Source organism: Oncorhynchus gorbuscha, linkage group LG14 (assembly GCF_021184085.1).
Source record: "Oncorhynchus gorbuscha isolate QuinsamMale2020 ecotype Even-year linkage group LG14, OgorEven_v1.0, whole genome shotgun sequence".
Taxonomy (NCBI): Eukaryota; Metazoa; Chordata; class Actinopteri; order Salmoniformes; family Salmonidae; genus Oncorhynchus; species Oncorhynchus gorbuscha.
In genome coordinates this window covers 54,522,497-54,543,827 of record NC_060186.1, presented here as the reverse complement: position 1 = coordinate 54,543,827, position 21,331 = coordinate 54,522,497, and the positions used below count along the sequence as shown (strand labels likewise).

At 42.0% G+C, this 21,331-nt stretch overlaps 2 protein-coding genes across 3 annotated transcripts; one reads left to right on the top strand and one right to left on the bottom strand.

Annotated features, from left to right (window-relative positions):
• The first annotated feature begins 99 nt into the window (after positions 1 to 99).
• On the top strand, positions 100 to 9,732 carry slc25a27 (solute carrier family 25 member 27). The gene is made up of 9 exons (XM_046298506.1): positions 100 to 411; positions 7,044 to 7,223; positions 7,330 to 7,411; positions 7,893 to 8,015; positions 8,212 to 8,324; positions 8,409 to 8,493; positions 8,599 to 8,691; positions 8,891 to 8,993; positions 9,092 to 9,732. The coding sequence occupies exons 1-9, from the start codon at positions 324 to 326 to the stop codon at positions 9,161 to 9,163; spliced, it is 939 nt and encodes a 312-aa protein (XP_046154462.1). The 5' UTR covers positions 100 to 323; the 3' UTR covers positions 9,164 to 9,732.
• A 318-nt stretch (positions 9,733 to 10,050) lies between these two features.
• LOC123995132 lies at positions 10,051 to 19,675 on the bottom strand. Of its 2 annotated transcripts, XM_046298504.1 has the most exons (7): positions 19,611 to 19,673; positions 13,255 to 13,295; positions 13,130 to 13,148; positions 12,611 to 13,036; positions 12,206 to 12,337; positions 11,677 to 11,909; positions 10,051 to 11,211 (listed from the first exon to the last, which is right to left on the bottom strand). In XM_046298504.1, exons 1-7 carry the CDS (start codon positions 19,670 to 19,672, stop codon positions 11,069 to 11,071), a joined length of 1,056 nt encoding a protein of 351 aa, XP_046154460.1. In that variant the 5' UTR covers position 19,673; the 3' UTR covers positions 10,051 to 11,068. The 2 variants fall into 2 exon arrangements, with proteins under 2 accessions (XP_046154460.1, XP_046154461.1); XM_046298505.1 differs by lacking the exon at positions 13,255 to 13,295 and having other exon boundaries at positions 19,611 to 19,675.
• Between the last annotated feature and the right edge of the window lie 1,656 nt (positions 19,676 to 21,331).

The window sequence follows — 21,331 nt, the reverse complement described above, 5'->3', positions numbered from 1 at the left end:
TGCGCGAAAAGTTGTTTAGGAAATGTAGTTTGACAGAGCCCCGATGCAGTAGGCTGTGCGACAAATTCTCTTCGCATGAACTACATTTCCTGCTCTCTGGTTAAAGGTCGTTGTCCTGAAGAAGAGCAAAGTATACATTTATTCGAGCATCATGTCATCTTTGCACGTGTCGTTGTTTAAACGGTGCACAGCGTTCGGTATAAATAAGAATAACTCTAATGATCATTACTTGTCTTTTTTTAAATAATGTCTAGGGAGCTACTTTCAAACGGAATAGCAAAGTAATCGCGAACTGCTAGGCTGAATTGCATAAGGATTTCAAAATGGAAGAAGAGAAGTCAGGGGTCCCCCAGTGGCCTCGGGTTTCAAAGTTCATTTTGTCAGCATGTGCAGCTACTGTTGCTGAAATGGGTAGGCCAATACGTGCTGTCCAATATTTTTTCCAGCTTCTTTTAGGGTACTGGTCATTGTTGAATTAATTCAATGTCAATTCTACAATTTATTTACCATATTTTTTACATTTTTTATTTAACCTTTATTTAAGTGATTACAATTTAGCAATTTACACTGGAGTGATATATGTGCAGATGAGGATGTGCAAAAGAGCAGAAAAACCAAAACAAATAGGTAGTTGGTTGGATGGATGGATGGGCTATTTACAGATGGGCTGTGTACAGCTGCAGCGTTCGGTAAGCTGCTCTGACAGCTGACGCTTAAAGTTAGTAAGGGAGATATAAGTCTCCAACTTCAGTGATTTTTGCAATTCGTTCCAGTCATTGGCAGCAGAGAACTGGAAGGAAAAGCGGCCAAAGGAGGTGTTGGCTTTGGGGATGACCAGTGAAATATTCCTGCTGGAGCGTGTGCTATTGGTGGATGTTGCAATGGGGACCAAATCAAATCAAATGTATTTGTCACATACACATGGTTAGCAGATGTTAATGCGAGTGTAGCGAAATGCTTGTGCTTCTAGTTCCGACAATGCAGTAATAACCAACAAGTAATCTAACTAACAATTCCAAAACTACTGTCTTATACACAGTGTAAGGGGATAAAGAATATGTACATAAGGATATATGAATGAGTGATGGTACAGAGCAGCATAGGCAATATACAGTAGATGGTATCGAGTACAGTATATACATATGAGATGAGTATGTAAACAAAGTGGCATAGTTAAAGTGGCTAGTGATACATGTATTACATAAGGATGCAGTCGATGATATAGAGTACAGTATATACGTATGCATATGAGATGAATAATGTAGGGTAAGTAATATTATATAAGGTAGCATTGTTTAAAGTGGCTAGTGATATATTTACATCATTTCCCATCAATTCCCATTATTAAAGTGGCTGGAGTTGAGTCAGTGTCAGTGTGTTGGCAGCAGCCACTCAATGTTAGTGGTGGCTGTTTAACAGTCTGATGGCCTTGAGATAGAAGCTGTTTTTCAGTCTCTCGGTCCCAGCTTTGATGCACCTGTACTGACCTCACCTTCTGGATGATAGCGGGGTGAACAGGCAGTGGCTCGGGTGGTTGATGTCCTTGATGATCTTTATGGCCTTCCTGTAACATCGGGTGGTGTAGGTGTCCTGGAGGGCAGGTAGTTTGCTCCCGGTGAGGCATTGTGCAGACCTCACTACCCTCTGGAGAGCCTTACGGTTGAGGGCGGAGCAGTTGCCGTACCAGGCGGTGATACAGCCCACCAGGATGCTCTCGATTGTGCATCTGTAGAAGTGTGTGAGTGCTTTTGGTGACAAGCCAAATTTCTTCAGCCTCCTTCTTCACGATGCTGTCTGTGTGAGAGTTTGTCTGTGATGTGTATGCCGAGGAACTTAAAACTTGCTACCCTCTCCACTACTGTTCCATTGATGTGGATAGGGGGGTGTTCCCTCTGCTGTTTCCTGAAGTCCACAATCATCTCCTTAGTTTTGTTGACATTGAGTGTGAGGTTATTTTCCTGACACCACACTCCGAGGGCCCTATAATAATAATAATAATAATATATAATAATAATATAATAATATAATATATGCCATTTAGCAGACGCTTTTATCCAAAGCGACTTACAGTCATGTGTGCATACATTCTACGTATGGGTGGTCCCGGGGATCGAACCCACTACCCTGGCGTTACAAGCGCCATGCTCTACCAACTGAGCTACAGAAGGACCACCCGCCCTCACCTCCTCCCTGTAGGCCGTCTCGTCGTTGTTGTTAATCAAGCCTACCACTGTTGTGTCGTCCGCAAACTTGATGATTGAGTTGGAGGCGTGCGTGGCCACGCAGTCGTGGGTGAACAGGGAGTACAGGAGAGGGCTCAGAACGCACCCTTGTGGGGCCCCAGTGTTGAGGATCAGCAGGGAGGAGATGTTGTTGCCTACCCTCACCATCTGGGGGCGGCCCGTCAGGAAGTCCAGTACCCAGTTGCACAGGGCGGGGTCGAGACCCAGGGTCTCGAGCTTGATGACGAGCTTGGAGGGTACTTTGGTGTTGAATGCCGAGCTGCAGTTGATGAACAGCATTCTCACATAGGTATTCCTCTTGTCCAGATGGGTTAGGGCAGTGTGCAGTGTGGTTGAGATTGCATCATCTGTGGACCTATTTGGGCGGTAAGCAAATTGGAGTGGGTCTAGGTTGTCAAGTAGGGTGGAGGTGATATGGTCCTTGACTAGTCTCTCAAAGCATTTCATGATAACGGAAGTGAGTGCTACGGGGCAGTAGTCGTTTAGCTCAGTTACCTTAGCTTTCTTGGGAACAGGAACAATGGTGGCCCTCTTGAAGCATGTGGGAACAGCAGACTGGTATAGGGATTGATTGAATATGTCCGTAAACACACCGGCCAGCTGGTCTGCGCATGCTCTGAGGGCGCGGCTGGGGATGCCGTCTGGGCCTGCAGCCTTGCGAGGGTTAACACGTTTAAATGTCTTACTCACCTCGGCTGCAGTGAAGGAGAGACCGCATGTTTCCTTTGCAGGCCGTGTCAGTGGCACTGTATTGTCCTCAAAGCGGGCAAAAAAGTTATTTAGTCTGCCTGGGAGCAAGACATCCTGGTCCGTGACTGGGCTGGATTTCTTCCTGTAGTCCGTGATTGACTGTAGACCCTGCCACATGCCTCTTGTGTCTGAGCCGTTGAATTGAGATTCTACTTTGTCTCTGTACTGACGCTTGGCTTGTTTGATAGCCTAGGGAGGGAATAGCTGCACTGTTTGTATTCGGTCATGTTACCAGACACCTTGCCCTGATTAAAAGCAGTGGTTCGCGCTTTCAGTTTCACGCGAATGCTGCCATCAATCCATGGTTTCTGGTTAGGGAATGTTTTAATTGTTGCTATGGGAATGACATCTTCAACGCACGTTCTGATGAACTCGCACACCGAATCAGCGTATTCGTCAATATTGTTATCTGACGCAATACGAAACCTATCCCAGTCCACGTGATGGAAGCAGTCTTGGAGTGTGGAGTCAGCTTGGTCGGACCAGCGTTGGACAGACCTCAGCGTGGGAGCCTCTTGTTTTAGTTTCTGTCTGTAGGCAGGGATCAACAAAATGGAGTCGTGGTCAGCTTTTCCAAAAGGGGGGGCGGGGCAGGGCCTTATATGCGTCGCGGAAGTTAGAGTAACAATGATCCAAGGTTTTTCCACCCCTGGTTGCGCAATCGATATGCTGATAAAATTTAGGGAGTCTTGTTTTCAGATTAGCCTTGTTAAAATCCCCAGCTACAATGAATGCAGCCTCCGGATAAATAGTTTCCAGTTTGCAAAGAGTTAAATAAAGTTAGTTCAGAGCCATCGACGTGTCTGCTTGGGGGGGGGGGGGGGGGTTATATACAGGCTGTGATTATAATCGAAGAGAATTCTCTTGGTAGCTAATGCGGTCTACATTTGATTGTGAGGAATTCTAAATCAGGTGAACAGAAGGATTAGAGTTCCTGTATGTTTCTTTCATCACACCATGTCTCGTTAACCATAAGGCATACGCCCCCCGCCCCTCTTCTTACCAGAAAGATGTTTGTTTCTGTTGGCGCGATGCGTGGAGAAACCCGTTGGCTGCACCGCCTCGGATAGCGTCTCTCCAGTGAGCCATGTTTCCGTGAAGCAAAGAACGTTACAGTCTCTGATGTCCCTCTGGAATGCTACCCTTGCTCGGATTTCATCAACCTTGTTGTCAAGAGACTGGACATTGGCAAGAAGAATGCTAGGGAGTGGTGCACGGTGTGCCCGTCTCCGGAGTCTGACCAGAAGACCGCCTCGTTTCCCTCTTTTTCGGAGTCGTTTTTTTGGGTCGCTGCAAGGGATCCATTCCGTTGTCCTGTTTGTAAGGCAGAACACAGGATCCGCGTCGCGAAAAACATATTCTTGGTCATACTGATGGTGAGTTGACGGTGATTTTATATTCAGTTGTTCTTCTCAACTCTCGAATGAAACCTAAGATGACCTGGGGTACTAATGTAAGAGTGAGCTGAGATAAGGCGGAGCTTTACCAGCAAATACTTATAGATGACCTGGAGCCAGTGGGTTTGGCAACAAATATGTAGCGAGGACCGGCCAACGAAAGCATACAGGTCGCAGTGGTGGTAGTATATGGGGCTTTGGTGACAAAACAGATGGCACTGTGATAGACTGCATCCAATTTGCTGAGTAAGCATACAGGTCGCAGTGTTGGTACTATATGGGGATTTGGTGACAAAACGGATGGCACTGTGATAGACTGCATCCAATTTCCTGAGTAAGCATACAGGTCGCAGTGGTGGTACTATATGAGGCTTTGGTGACAAAACAGATGGCACTGTGATAGACTGCATCCAATTTGCTGAGTAAAGTGTTGGAGGCTATTTTGTAAATCACATCGCCAAAGTTAAGGATCGGTAGGATAGTCAGTTTTACGAGGGTATGTTTGGCAGCATGAGTGAAGGAGGCTTTGTTGTGAAATAGGAAGCCGATTCTAGATTTAACTTTGGATTGGAGATGCTTAATGCGAGTCTGGAAGGAGAGTTTACAGTCTAGCCAGACACCTAGGTATTTGTAGTTGTCCACATATTCTAAGTCAGAACTGTCCAGAGTAGTGATGCTAGTCGGTGGTGTGGGCAGCGATCGGTTGAAGAGCATGATTTTCGTTTTACTAGCATTTAAGAGCAGTTGGAGGCCACGGAAGTGTTGTATGGCTTTGAAGCTCGTTTGAAGGTTTGTTAACACAGTTTCCAAAGAAGGGCCAGCTGTTTACAGAATGGTGTTGTCTGTGTATCACTCGCAGCAAGAGCGACATCATTGATATATACAGAGAAAAGAGTCGACCCGAGAATTGAACCATGTGGCACCCCCATGGAGACTGGCAGAGGTCTGGACAACAGGCCCTCCGATTTGACACGCTGAACTCTATCAGAGAAGTAGTTAGTGAACCAGGAGAGGCAATCATTTAAGAAACCAAGACTGTTGAGTCTGCCAATAAGAATACAGTGATTGACAGAGTCGAAAGCCTTGGCCAGGTCATTGAAGACGGCTGCACAGTACTGTCTTTTATTTATGGCGGTTATGATATCATTTAGGAGCTTGAGCGTGGCTGAGGTACACCCGTGACCAGCTCGGAAAGCAGATTGCATAGCGGAGAAGGTACGGTGGGATTCGAAAAGGTCGGTGATCTGTTTGTTCACTTGACTTTCGAAGACTTTAGAAAAGCAGGGCAGGATGGAAATAGGTCTGTAACAGTTTGGGTCTAGTGTGTCCCCAGTTATCCCCAGTTGAAGAGGGGGATGACCGCAGCCGCTTTCCAATCTTTAGGAATCTCAGACGATACGAAAGAGAGGTTGAACAGACTAGTAATAGGGGTTGCAACAATGGCGGCGGATAATTTTAGGAAGAGAGGATCCAGATTGTTTAGCCCAGCTGATTTATAGGGATCCAGATTTTGCAGATCTTTCAGAACATCAGCTGGGGGGGGCTTGGGCCAGTTGCTGCGGCTGTGCAGAGCTGTTGGCCAGGGTTGGGGTAGCCAGGTGGAAAGAAATGCTGATTGAAATTCTCAATTATGGTGGATTTATCAGTGGTGACAGTGTTTCCTAGTCTCAGTGCAGTGCGCCGCTGGGAGGTGGTGCTCTTATTCTCCATGGACTTTTCAGTGTCCCAAAACTTATTGGAATTAGTGCTGCAGGATGCAAATTTCTGTTTGAAAAAGCTAGCCTTTGCTTTCCTAACTGACTGAGTATATTGGTTCCTGACTTCCCTGAAAAGTTGCATATCGCGGGGACTATTCAAAGCTATTGCAGTACGCCACAGGGTGTTTTTGTGCTGGTCAAGGGCAGTCAAGTCTGGAGTGAACCAAGGGCTATATCTGTTCTTAGTTCTACATTTTTTGAAAGGGCCATGCTTATTTAAGATGGTGAAGAAAGCACTTTTAAAGAACAACCAGGCATCCTCTACTGACTTGATGAGGTCAATATCCTTCCAGGATACCCAGGCCAGGTTGATTAGAAAGGCCTGCTCGCAAAAGTGTTTTAGGGATCATTTGACATTAATGAGGGGTGGTCGTTTGACCGCGGACACATAACGGACACAGGCAATGAGGCAGTGATCGCTGAGACAGCAGAGGTGTATTTAGAGGGCAAGTTGGTCAGGATGATATCTATGAGGGTGCCCATGTTTACGGATTTGGGGTTGTACCTGGTAGGTTCCTTTATAATTTGTGTGAGATTGAGGCCATCTAGCTTAGATTGTAGGATGACCAGGGTGTTAAGCATATCCTAATTTAGGTCACCTAGCAGTACGAACTCTGACGATAGATGGGCGGGGCGATTAATTCACATACGGTGTCCAGGGCACAGCTGGGAGCTGAGGGGGGTCAATAACAAGTGGCAACAGTGAAGGACTTATTTCTGGAGAGATGGATCTTTAAAAGTAGAAGCTCGAACTGTTTGGGCATAGACCTGGATAGTATGACAGAACTCTGCAGGCTCTCTCTACAGTAGATTGCAATATATTTAGCTGAATGTTTTACATTACACAGAACAGTGTCACTGTGATCAACTCAAAGTTGTCTCAATATCGGTTCCAGTGACATTCCCCCTGGACCTGACCAAGACCAGGCTTCAGATCCAGGGTGAAGTGGCCCTCAGACAGCACGGTTCTCAGACGGCCTACAGAGGGATGCTGGGCACTGCCCTAGGGATTGTACGTGAGGAGGGTCCCCTTAAACTGTGGCAGGGGGCCACACCAGCTGTGTACAGACATATAGGTAACCTACACCAGACTGATCTCACTACTTACATACATGGTGTTTTGTTGATAAGGGCTAGTTACCCACATCTTCCCTGCATAAACCCCTGCTGTACTTTTGCTAGTCTACTCAGGAGTGCGGATGGTGGCCTATGAGCAGCTCCGAGATGTCCTTGGCAGGTCTGAAGATGATCACTTCCCCCTCTGGTGAGAGAAAAGCACAGTGGTGGTGCTGACCTCTACTCCTCAATATTAAACTATAACCACAGTTCATTTAAAGTATTGCATTTCCCCCTTCTCAACAGCACAAAGACTGAATGTCTATTGCTCTGGATGTCTCCATGCTTAGCTTAGTGTATGCATTCATGGTAGTCCCAAGCCACTGCATTTATGAGCAGCAGACTGAACTAGGCTCAGACCCCTACCTATATGTACTTAGCTACCTCAATCACCTGGTACCCCTGCACATTGACTCAGTACTGGTTCTCCCTGTACATAACCATGTTACTTTTATTTGTTATTGTTATTCACTGTGTAGTTATTCCTCTTCACTATTCATATAGAACCTGTAGGACTATGTATATGTACACCAGTGGTTTACGAAGCATGTGACAAATACAATTTTATTTGGGCCTATCTGCCAGTGTCCACCCAGCTAGGCCACTGTGATCACTCTTTTCCCCAACAGGAAAGCAGCGATCGGGGGCATGCTGGCTGGGGCTGTGGGTCAGTTCATGGCCAGTCCCACCGACCTGGTCAAGGTGCAGATGCAGATGGAGGGGAGACGGAGGCTGGAGGGCAAGCCACCCCGGTGAGAGAGTGTGTTTAACTCGTTTTCAGTCTTTAGCCATCCTTCAACCTAAACTGCATCTCGGTTTGTACTTCCTATTTTAACTCGTATGTAATTTAGTTATAAGATAATAATCACCCATTAGATACAGTATCATGTGAGAGAGAAATTTCCCTCCCCCCAAAAAAGTGGACTCATCTGGCTTATTTTGAGACAGGGTTCATGGAGTGTACCATGCTTTCCTGAAGATTGTCTCTGAGGGGGGGATCCGGGCGCTGTGGACAGGGTGGGTCCCCAACGTACAGAGGGCTGCTCTGGTCAATCTAGGAGGTATAGTTGAGTGAATACAGGCACACGTGAAAATGTACTGTCTGTAATGTGTATAGGGATTTAATTATTCTCAAATTTAATTAGATCTCACAACATATGATACTGTCAAGCACTTTCTACTGAGAAATACCTCGCTACAAGACACCAGCCTTTGCCATGGGTTAGCAAGGTAAAGTATAACACAGAGATTTAATGATAACTCAAAATGTATATTTTACTACTTCAGAGAATATATTTTCAAATTCAAGTTCTGAAATCCTTTTTCTCCATCCAGCACATGCTCTGGTCTGGTTGCTGCTACCATGGGAACACCAGCAGATGTCATCAAAACCAGAATAATGAACCAGCCCAGAGGTCCAAATGGCAGGTTAGTCAGCCAATCAGAGAACAGTAATCATTCCTTGATAGTGATGCTGTACCATATGTTTAGGATGTCATTTACAGCTTATTCTAGCAACAGGTGAACATCCAAAATGCAACAGATAAAGCCTTAACATTACAGGTTTTATAATGCTGACAGACCAATAAACAAAAGTACCTAATAGGCTACACACATTTTTCCACAGGGGCATATTGTATAAGTCTTCCATTGACTGCCTGATCCAATCTGTCAAGGGGGAAGGGTTCATATCCCTGTACAAAGGCTTTCTCCCTACTTGGATGAGAATGGTACATTTACTCTGTCTCATATTATAATGCTTTTAACCTTTGACCGTGACAATGTACAATACATTCACACTGCCCTTGTTGTCTGTTTGGTACTGCAGGCTCCCTGGTCCATGACGTTTTGGCTCTCATTCGAACAAATACGAAAGACAATGGGCATCAGCTCGTTCTGAAACCTGGACTGTCCGTCAGACAGGTTGCCTTAGGCCTGTAACTGAAAGGTCGCTGGTTCGAATCCCTGAGCCGACCAGATGAAAAATGTGTCGGTGTGCCCTTGACCAAGACACCTAACCCTAATTACTCCTGTATGTCGATATGGATAAGAGCGTCTGCTAAATGACTCAAATGTAATGGACTGATCACATTCATTAATCTACTTGTTTGGAGGTGCTGCACTTGGTGCTACAGTGCCATTATACACAACATGCAAAACTGTGCCATGGTAGTGATGCTTGTTAGCTACGTTGTCATTTGTCACAGAGACCAGTCAGTTGACTTACTATGATACAACGTGTTCAACCAATGTCTCAGGTGTGATTACTGGTTCTACTGGTTAAATGTTATAACAAACTCTTAACATGTTTCATGTCATTAACTTCCTGAACACTAACATTATAAAAGCTATATGCGTCATTGTGTATCAAACACAAGGTTTTAACTGTGGCCACTGCTGACCGTAAGTGAATTAAATACTATGAAAATAACCAATTCAAGAGATTTACAGAGCTTTCTTATGTTCACTACCAGTAAATAACTAGTAGCTTTGACCTTTTTCCTTTTATAGGACTGTCCTGTGTGATGACAAACTCTTCATCGGTTATTTGTTTAGTGAATATTTCTTCAATGTAATTTATCCCAATGGTCTATGACTTTTTAGTCTTGATACAAGTCTGATAATGTTAATGAAAGTTATTTTGGAATTTTGATAGATGCAATGTTTAGGTTGGGTCTGGAATTATATTAAGTTGCGATCGGATGTCTTACAGATCTCATACTTACGTATTGTACTTGGTGAACCTGGATGTGCCCCGTGTGTAAAATCAAGGAGAAAGTATCCCTGTTGTTGATCAATCAATCAAATTTATTTATAAAGCAGTTTTTACATCTGCAATTGTCAGACCCCAAACAGAAAAGCTTAAGCAAGAGCACAGTGGCTAGGAAAAACTCCCTAAAAGGAAGAAACCTAGAGAGGAACCAGGCTGAGAGGGGTTGCCAGTCCTCTTCTGGCTGTACCAGATAGAGATGTTCAATAGTTCAAGACCCCGTGGTCGGTCTGATAGCTTTTAACAAAGACACGGTAGGTAAAGAAATAGACATTTGTTGGTGTAGCGGCTAAAGGAGGCAGGTCGGTCCAGTGGAGGCAGCACAACCAGGTGGACTTGGTCAGCAGCACAACCAAGTGGGCTCAGGCAATGAATGTCTGGGTGTATTCAGGCCAGGGTGCCCTCAGCCACATTCCTCTGCGTTTTCCACTTCCACAGGGGAGACACAGAAAGATAAAACAGACATTTACAAGTCATTTATGACAACACATATTTTGTTAAATCGGGTCGGTCTTCCATAATTTGTCACTCATAAGCAGTAGTAGACTACATAGTAGACTACATGAGAAATTATTTCATTAAAAAAAAGAAAAACATAACTTGGTAGGAATGCAGTCAAGTTGCACAAAGGAAAGGGTCTCTGATCCCTACCACACATTAACTGTTGATTCACCTGTGGCGGGAAAGTGGTATGTTTACATCTCGTACAGGCTACATGTTTGTGTGTAAGTTAGCTGTGTTGCTATCATCCCTGCAGCCTAGTCTACAATGAAACGAAAGCCTAAGAGTGATAGAAATGCCCTGTGGCTTTGAATGTAAAATTGCTCTCCGTGATGCTGAATCTCAGCTAGTATCCTAATTGTGCTTGGCAAGAGCTTATCAATTTCTTCCCTCCCAACACTCGTTTTTTTTTGCGATGGCAAACATATTTTTATTAAATATTTCAGTCTAATGCCAAATCCCCCTTAAAACAAGCCTATGATGACAGTGGAAAGCAAAAAAAAACTGCAGTCACACTATAGTTAGGAACAGACCTTAGGGGGAAGCATCCTCTCGTTGCTGCTGACAGGTCGGCAGGGTGGAGATGGTTGTTTCTTCCACTGGCAATCTGAATGGGGATAGGGATGTTGATCGGCGGGTGTTGACTGTTGCAACCACTGGCAGGACGAGGTCATTTACTGTAAAATAATGGAGTAGCATATTATTGTTTAGGGGCATTTGCCAAATCATAATTGCAGTTAGGAATTGAATCACTTAAGACAATATAGGATGACTTCATAACTGAAGATTCCAGTGACAACATAGAACTGTTTTCAATTCTTGGTTATACCTCACCTTGCTCTGATTCTTGGTTATACCTCACCTTGCTCTGATTCTTGGTTATACCTCACCTTGCTCTGATTCTTGGTTATACCTCACCTTGCTCTGATTCTTGGTTATACCTCACCTTGCTCTGATTCTTGGTTATACCTCACCTTGCTCTGATTCTTGGTTATACCTCACCTTGCTCTGATTCTTGGTTATACCTCACCTTGCTCTGATTCTTGGTTATACCTCACCTTGCTCTGATTCTTGGTTATACCTCACCTTGCTCTGATTCTTGGTTATACCTCACCTTGCTCTGATTCTTGGTTATACCTCACCTTGCTCTGATTCTTGCACTTGTTTCTCTGGATATGCACTGTTCACATTCACGTAGGCAGCGAGGTAAACAACGTATTTCTTCCTTTCTATCTCCATGTTGAAGTCCTGGAATTGGGGCGTTCCTGAGTTATCGTACAGCATCCATCGCCCTCCTTCTTGTTTAACACACAGCACCATGTGTTTGATCTCTGCTGTGATTAAACCCAGCAAAAGGAACTGAAGCTCGTACTTCCTGTTAGGAGTAGAAATTCAATCAGAATGGACATAAGACAAAAACAGAAGCTGTATTGGGGTTGGCATTGGGTTATGCCCAATGTTAACTTTTATGCATTTCCCTAACCTCACTGAAACTAACCTCAACCTAACTCTCATGCCTAAACCGGTCAAATATCCATTTCCAAATATTTGACCTCAGTATTGGATCACAGCCTAATTTTCTGCATTCTATATGCACCATACTGGTAGTGACACCAAACATAGCCTACAAGTTAAACCTTAAAAGCATTGTGCAGTTCAACCTAACAGTACCTTGAAAAATCATCCGTGATGACATAAGGAGGAATACATCCGTTTCCCATTCGGCCAAGCATATTCACCAGGATGAGTTTAGGGTCAATTACGGTGTCCAGGATGTAAACGTGACCATATATCTTAAAATTGCTTTCACAATAAACAGAAAGAGAAACACAACAGGATGGACAGAGAAAATCAAATAACAGTTTCAAAAATAAAATAAAAAAACCATTGGCATCTTAACAAAATGTGTCTTTCATGTTTATATTTCATATGGTATTTGCACACACCTATAAAGTATAATTATTTCTTAGAACTGTAAAATAAATGTAATCCGATAAAGTAGAGAATGAATAATTAAATAGAACCTGCTTGTTTATAACAATGAAATAGAAAAGGTAGTCAATGATGACTTATTACCTCAGTGTTCCATTGTAAATGCAAGCTGAGGGGCTCATATCGTAATCGTTGTTGTCGTCTTCATATTTGACAATTGTCAGGTCATCGAAATTTGGTAGGAAGTCTTCGACATAGCCTCTACAATCTAGACCTTCGTTTTGGGAAAAGTATAGTTTTCTTCCAACACGCAAATCTAAATTAATAAGCCAAAGACCCATCGCCTCATTATACATTTTGTTATCGAGAAAGGTTATGACTGCACCGACTGTGTTGTCTGTCATGAAATAATCTTTGATTTTGCTAAATCTTGTTGCTGTTATATGTATTCCGGCCAATAGACTGCTCAGAACACAGGTGTTTTGGAAAAGGAGTCCGACAAATGTTCCTCCTGGCAGCATGTAAGGGCTCTCCTCTCCTCTGATTAGTTTCTCCGAGTCTTGGTGAGACCTGGAAAGACATTCAGGCAAATAAATGAAGTTGTCGCCAATGTTGTGTGGCAACATTGTAGTGTAGATTCTTTTCTTTTCACCAGACCCTTACCCTCGAGGGATGTTCCGAGCTGCATCCACAAAGAAGAAAATGAGAAGGTAAATTAGTGTTATACCAAATAATGAAACCGTTATCAAATCTATATATTTTTGACATATTGTTCTATTTTCACTTACCCAATTTGACATAGTAGCTATATATAGTCTTAAGGCCAGGACTGTAGGTGAAACACAAAACATTCTAAAATGTATTAAATATATATATGTAATGTATTTACATTAAGATATAAAACGGGATCATAGCTATATTCAAAAAAATTCCTCATGGTTGGTGTCTTGACAGATTTGTCCCAAATCGTGTGACATAAAACATTACTTTTCTGTCCTTGCATTTATGGAAGTGCAAGCTGTCCAGTGGCGACCAGTCATTCAGGGCAGGTAGGGTAGAGCCCCACCTGTTTTGAGCCCCACACTTTTTAGGTCAAATAACATTTTCAAAATAGTATGTACAATTTAAGTCGGAAGTTTACATACACTTAGGTTGAAGTCATTAAAACTTGTTTTTCAACCACTCCACAAATTTCTTGTTTAACAAACTATAGTTTTGGCAAGTCGGTTAGGACATCTACTTTCTGCATGACACAAGTAATCTTTCCAACAATTGTTTACAGACAGATTATTTAACTTCTAATTCACTGTATCACAATTCCAGTGGGTCAGAAGTTTACATACACTAAGTTGACTGTGCCTTTAAACAGCTTGGAAACTTCCTGAAAATTATGTCATGGCTTTAGAAGCTTCTGATAGGCTAATTGACATCCTTTGAGTCAATTGGAGGTGTACCTGAGGATGTATTTCAAGGCCTACCTTCAAACTCAGTGCCTCTGCTTGACATCATGGGAAAATCAAAATAAATCAGCCAAGACCTCAGAGAAAAAAAGTGTAGACCTCCACAAGTCTGGTTTATCCTTGGAAGCAATTTCCACATTCATCTGTACAAACAATAGTATGCAAGTATAAACTGTCAGGACCCGGTTACGAACCCGGGTCTCCGGAGTGAGAAACAGTCACTTAACCAACTGAGCCACGAATAGTCGGCAGAACCCATAAGATGAGGCAGACACAGCAGTACTTGAGACGGTGTATTTAATGAAGTAAAAAGTGAAGTTCTTCAGGAAAACATGTAACTCCACAACCTCAAAAGGAATCCTACAAGAACAAAGGTAATCCTCCAAGACAAAAAAGGTAAATCCACAAGGTGGAAGGTAAAGCACAAAAAGCCTCAAAAGATACTCAAAAAACAAACAAACAAGAACAAAAAACAGAATTCCACAAGAGAGTCCACCGGGATCAACAAGAGTTCTCAGAGTACTAGGGCTGGGTGCTAACATACAAACACAGAGCAAAGAACAGAGGAAAACAAAGGGTTTAAATACAATCAGGGGAAATGAGGCACAGGTGCAAATAATAATGGGATCAAGGGAAAACAAAAGGTCAAAAGGCACAATGGGGGCATCTAGTGACCAAAAACCGGAACAACCCTGGCCAAATCCTGACAATAAACACCATGGGACCACGCAGCCGTCATACCTCTCAAGAGGAAGACGCGTTCTGTCTCCTAGAGATGAACGTACTTTGGTGCGAAAATGCAAATCAATCCCAGAACAGCAAAGGACCGTGTGAAGATGCTGGAGGAAACAGGTACAAAAGTATCTATATCCACAGTTAAACGAGTCCTATATCATCATAACCTGAAAGGCCACTCAGCAAGGAAGACGCCACTGATACAAAACCACCATAAAAAATCCAGACTACAGTTTGCAACTGCACATGGGGACAAAGATCGTACTTTTTGGAAAAATGTCTTCTGGTCTGATGAAACAAAAATAGATATGTTTGGCCATAATGACCATCTTTATGTTTGGAGGAAAAAGTGGGAGGCTTGCAAGCTGAAGAACACCATCCCAACCGTGAAGCACGGGGGTGGCAGCATCATGTTGTGGGGGTGCTTTGCTGCAGGAGGGACTATTATGTGGATATATTGAAGCAACATCTCAAGACATCAGTCAGGAAGTTAAAGTTTGGTTGCAAATGGGTCTTCCAAATGGACAATGACCCCAAGCATAATTCCAAAGTTGTGGCAAAATGGCTTAAGGACAACAAAGCCAAGGTATTGGAGTGGCCATCACAAAGCCCTGACCTCAATCCTATAGAAGATTTGTGGTCAGAACTGAAAAAGTGTGTGCGAGCAAGGAGGCCTACAAACCTGACTTAGTTACACCAGCTCTGTCAGGAGGAATAGGCCAAAATTCACCCAACTTATTGTGGGAAACTTGTGGAAGGTTACCCAAAACGTTTAACCCAAGTTGAGTGTATGTAAACATCTGACCCACTGTGAATGTGATGAAATAAATAAAAGCTGAAATAAATCATTCTCTCTACTATTATTCTGGCATTTCGCATTCTTAAACTAAAGTGGTGATCCTAACTGACCTAAAACGGGGAATTTTTACTAGGATTAAATGTCAAGAATGATGAAAAACTGAGTTTAAATGTATTTGGCTAATTTGGCTATTTGTAAACTTCCGACTTCAACTGTATATACTACTCTACTCTCTCTCTCAAAAGGACCACAATGGAAATAAGTCCCAGACGTTATTGTGTGTGATCCTCGATGATTTTATTCATGTGCATGTATGGCTTTTAAGTTTTATGTGTGCTTGTTTTTTTAAATGGTCGAATTAATAAACAAAAACAAAACTCTTCACAGAACAGTGCAAACTGGCTCGAACCAGAATAGAAAGAGGAGTGGGAGGCCCCGGTGCACAACTGAGCAAGAGGACAAGTACATTAGAGTGTCTAGTTTGAGAAACAAACGCCTCACAAGTCCTCAACTGGCAACTTCATTAAATAGTACCCGCAAAACACCCGTCTCAACGTCAACAGCGAAGAAGCGACTCCGGGGATGCTGGCCCTGTAAGAATCAAATACCCCTAGCAAAGTTATGTTTATCATTTTTTATTGTCTGTTTGATTTACAGCAGGGCCTCGTTAGATTTAACAAAGAAAGCATCAAGGTAATGAGTTCATGTTTTCATATGTCTTTGTGCCTCGGATTTGATACCGAGTCTACTGTGCTCCGAGTCTACTTTGCGCAATTGTGTAGAATAGACTATTGAGCAACACTCAACGCTATTCATATGAATTATTCTGGAAATAATGACAACAGGTTACATAGCCTATTGGTCTTATTCACAATATGATCTGTTAATAAAACAGTACAAATGCATTTTGTTTTAAGTACCATGTTAGACCTGCAATTTTAAACAATACAAGGGGCTTGAAGTTGCCTCCTTGATCTTGAATTTGCTGCTCAGAAATACTGGAATAAGCCTACCTTGAAAATCAGACATTTCCTCTGTTTGGTGGTTGAAAAGTTATTGTAATTATTGTAGGCATTTTATAAGTTTACTTGCTCCCTTATAAGAATCTGTGATTTCATTTTTGATCAGGTTTTGTGGCCACTTTTGTTTGTTTCCCACCCCTTTAAGTGAATGGTGTTGCGCTACTCTGCTGTGTTAAAACCATGTGCGGTTATTACATCTAATGTTGGATTCAATTTGTCTTTCCATACAAATCCTTCCATTAAAAAAGGAACCTGGTTTTTGGTCACTTTATCATTATAAAAACAGCGATGATGAGATTCAAATGGTGAGATGAATTCTACCACTATGCATGGTTTTATTATGTGTGCCTGCGTCGGCCTCATAGGCTACAGAAAAAGTGCCACGCATGAATCCAATCTATTGAGTTAGAAGCAATGTCCACATTATTCTCACATATTGTTATGTAAAAACCATTTGAATATCAATGCATTAGCAAGCCCTGAAAAATGTTTCATTCTTAAAGTGGCAACGGTCTACTTTTATTTATTTGTACACTTTTTGCCTGCTTTTTTGGGGTGGGGGGGTTCTATATGAGGCCTTACATGTACAATTATAGACATTATACAATTGTATAACATTGAAAATTACAATTAAGCGCTTGCAAAAGTCCCTGAAAGTCCTTGAATGTGACTTGCCAGTGTATGTATGAACCCTTCTTAAAGGATGTATTGTCCTAGACCTATGTTGTTGTATAGCTGGAGTTACACATGTGGAACTGCATTAACATCCTTGTTTGTTTTGTTTTAAACCAATTTTGAAATGTTGATCCCAATGTCACACATTGGCCCCATTATTTATAGAAAAACCCACTTGTAGAATCTATGCCAAGGCGCATTGAAGCTATTGTGGCAGCTGGTGGTGGCCCAACACCCTATGAAGACGCTTTATGTTGGTGTTTTCTTTATGTCGGCAGTTACATGTTACTACACGGAAAAGGGAACAGCTGGATAGGGAAAACGGGCTTGAGTCTCTCAAAAGGGAATATAACTTTGTGTATAAAGTTTGGGATAACACAATGTCATGTGTACAACATCTAAAGACCTGCATCACCATACTGGGAGATTTGCCGTTTATAAAAGGACATATTTGGTTATTTTTGGAGCAGTTGTTCATGTTTATCCAGTGCACCCATACTATACAACGATGATAAAGAAGGGGAGTTTGGGTAAGTTTCTCATTAACATGTGGAATCACAAAGAAAGGTGTCTGGACCATTCTACAACATTCCATTTACATAAAAAATAGAGATTTGGATGTAAAAAATAAAACTTCTCCTTTGATACTTGGTGAAAGCACCGTTGGCAGCCCTTACAGCTGTGCATTTTCTTAAATAAGATTCTACAACTCTTAAGGCATAATATATCCATTGTTTTGGTTCTAATTTGCTCAAGCTCAGTAAATTTGGTTAGGAATCATTAATGGACAGTAATGTATGTAATTGTCCCACTGAAAAACAAAACTGTATCCCAGGGTTAGGTTTTCAAAAGACTGAGGTGGGTTTCTGCTCCTTTCATATAAATGTTTTATCCTGATTCAAATGTATTTATAAAGCCCTTTTTACATCAGCCGATGTCACAAAGTGCCCCAGCCTAAAACCCGAAACAGCAAGCAATGCAGATGTAGAAGCACGGTGGCTAGTCACTGATAAACTCCCCAGTCCCTGCTGGTGGCAAGCTTACCCATAACATGATGCTGCCACCATAATATTTGCAAATACAGAGGGTTTCACTTACGGTATGGCACGGTATGGTAGTCGCCATACCCTAGCTCAACAATTTAAAATGGGCTACTAAAATCATTCCAATCTCGATTAAAATATGTATTTTTTTTAACAGGGGCTTTCTGCTTTTCGCTTTCTCATATAGGCCACTAATGTGGAGTGAATGCAATGTTGTTGATCCTCTGTATTTTCAAGTATTGTGGTGGCAGCATCATGTTATGGGTATGCTTGTCACTGGCAAGTTCAGGATCAAAATAAATATGAAAGGAGAAAAGCCAATTAAAACAGTTAGAGGAAAACCTTCCGTAACCTTGTGAAAACCCTTGGATAGAGGTGTATTTTTAGGTGGGAGAATTACACATTTTAATTCCAAAGACACACCAGAATGGCTTTCCAAGAGGTGTTGAGTGTTTCTGAAAGGTCCAGTCTCAGTCCGGATTTAAATCTGCTTGAAAATCAGAGAGAAGGTTTGAATATTGCTGTCCATCAATGATTCCTACTTAATGAGCAATTTTCACAAAAACTATGGCTATTATGTTGCCCTAAAAGTTGCTCAATACATCTTCATGTTTGATTAATTTTCTATCATTTCTGTTTCACATTGAAAATATGCAGTAGGTTGTGTAGATTGGTAGGAAAAAATCAAATGTAATCCCTTTGTAGATTCAATTTTAAGGCAGCAAAATGTGAAGACTGTGCAATGGTGTGTAGACTTTCACTAGCTAGTCACTGTAAATGAATGATAAGTTGTCATACATTTTTTTGTGGTAAAGAACAGGAAATGAAAGCGGTTGAAGAGGATACTTTAGCTTCTCTGCTATTTACCCCTAACACGTATTACTCGCTCATCTTCAAAAGGAAATGAATCAAGGCGTCTACCTTCCAATCTGTTGACTTTCTAGTATTTCCCTAGTCTTCCAATGAGTTTGAGCTGTTTTATAAAGCCAGAGGCCAAAATCAGATTGACAATTTCCCATGTTTAAACTTGTTTTAATAACAAGTGAGTAAATAGCAGAGATGCTAGTATTGTCTTCAATCGCTTTCATTTCCTGTAGTTTACCACCATTCACACTGATAATGGCTTGACACAATTTAAAAAAAACATATTTTAATAACTTTTTTCTGCACAATAAACTTTTGAGCTTCAATATATCCCAAATAAACCATCTCTTTTTTTGCCTAAGTTTTGGATTATTTCTTTTTTTCCAACGGTGTGCAGCTCTCAATGTCTTCCTGTATTATACCACAATATGTATAATAGCTTAACTTCCTGTAATGTGGTGTCTGTCTACTGTATTATTTTACAGGACCATCATAATCTAGACAATATTATAAAGGATAATTTAGTTTAAAAGAGCTATAAAGTACCTTGGTTCAGATAACGCCATCTTCTCTTCTCTTGTCAAGTGTTTCAAAATGGACACGCACATCACTTAAATAGCTTCCTGTATTTGCATGATATCAACTGAGTGGTTGACTTCTCATGATGTCACCATCACGTTTACAGTTGCTCCTTGCCTATATGTATAAATTAATATTCTCTTTGAAGGGCATATAATACATTTACAAAAGTAATAGTAATGTTGAACATTTACATAATTAAGCAACAAGGCCAGGAGGTGTGGTATATAGCCAATATACCATGGCTAATGGCTGTTACACACAACACAACGCAGAGTGCCTGGATACAGCCCTTAGTCATGGTATATTAGCCACATACCACAAACCCCAGAGGTGCCTTATTGCTATTATAAACTGGTTGCCAACGTAATTAGAATAGTAAAAAGAAATGTTTTTTCATACCCGTGGTATACGATCTGATATACCACGGATGTCAGCCAATCAGCATTCAGAGGTCGAACCACCCAGTTTACAATAGTGCACAGGCTATTCTGATTATCTATAAAAATAAATTGGCACTAACACTAGTGAGAAATGGAGAAGAATAAGGTCCCAGATCTCTTTGTGCTTTAGAAGTTGCCGAAAGAGCGCAAAGAGATCTAGTACAAGGACTATAGTGGATTTACCTGTAGCCTGATTCATAGACTGTTCTCTCTACTACCGCATGGCAAGTGGTACCGGAGTGCCAAGTCTAGGACAAAAAGGCTTCTCAACAGTTTTTACCCCCAAGCCATAAGACTCTTGAACAGGTATTCCGGGTAGCCATTTGATTATCTGCATTATGTGCCCCCCAACCCCTCTTTCGCTGCTGCTACTCTCTGTTTATCTTATATGAATAGTCATTTTAACTATATATTCATGCACATACTACCTCAATTGGCCCGACCAACCAGTGCTCCCGCACATTGGCTAACCGGGCTATCTGCATTGTGTCCCGCCACCCACCAACCCCTCTTTTACACTACTGCTGCTCTCTGTTCATCATATATGCATAGTCACTTTAACTATATCTACATGTACATACTACATCAATCAGCCCGACTAACCGGTGTCTGTATGTAGCCTCGCTACTGTATATAGCCTTGCTACTGTATATAGCCTCTCTACTGTATGTAGCCTCGCTACTGTATGTAGCCTCGCTACTGTATATAGCCTCGCTACTGTATATAGCCTCTCTACTGTATATAGCCTCTCTACTGTATGTAGCCTCGCTACTGTATGTAGCCTCGCTACTGTATATAGCCTCGCTACTGTATATAGCCTCTCTACTGTATATAGCCTCTCTACTGTATATAGCCTCGCTACTGTATGTAGCCTCTCTACTGTATATAGCCTCTCTACTGTATATAGCCTCTCTACTGTATATAGACTCTCTACTGTATATAGCCTCGCTACTGTATGTAGCCTCGCTACTGTATGTAGCCTCGCTACTGTATGTAGCCTCGCTACTGTTTTTCACCGTTGTTTTTATTTCTTTACTTGCCTATTGTTCACCTAATACCTTTTTTGCACTATTGGTAAGTAAGCATTTCACTCTAAGGTCTACTACACCTGTTGTATTCAACGCATGTGACAAGTAAACTTTGATTTGATTGGATTCATAGAAGAGCTGAGCTAAGACTGAGATTTGGACAACAGCCTATCCTCCAGGTTCTCTTGCACAGTATAATCTGTCCATGGGTCTACAC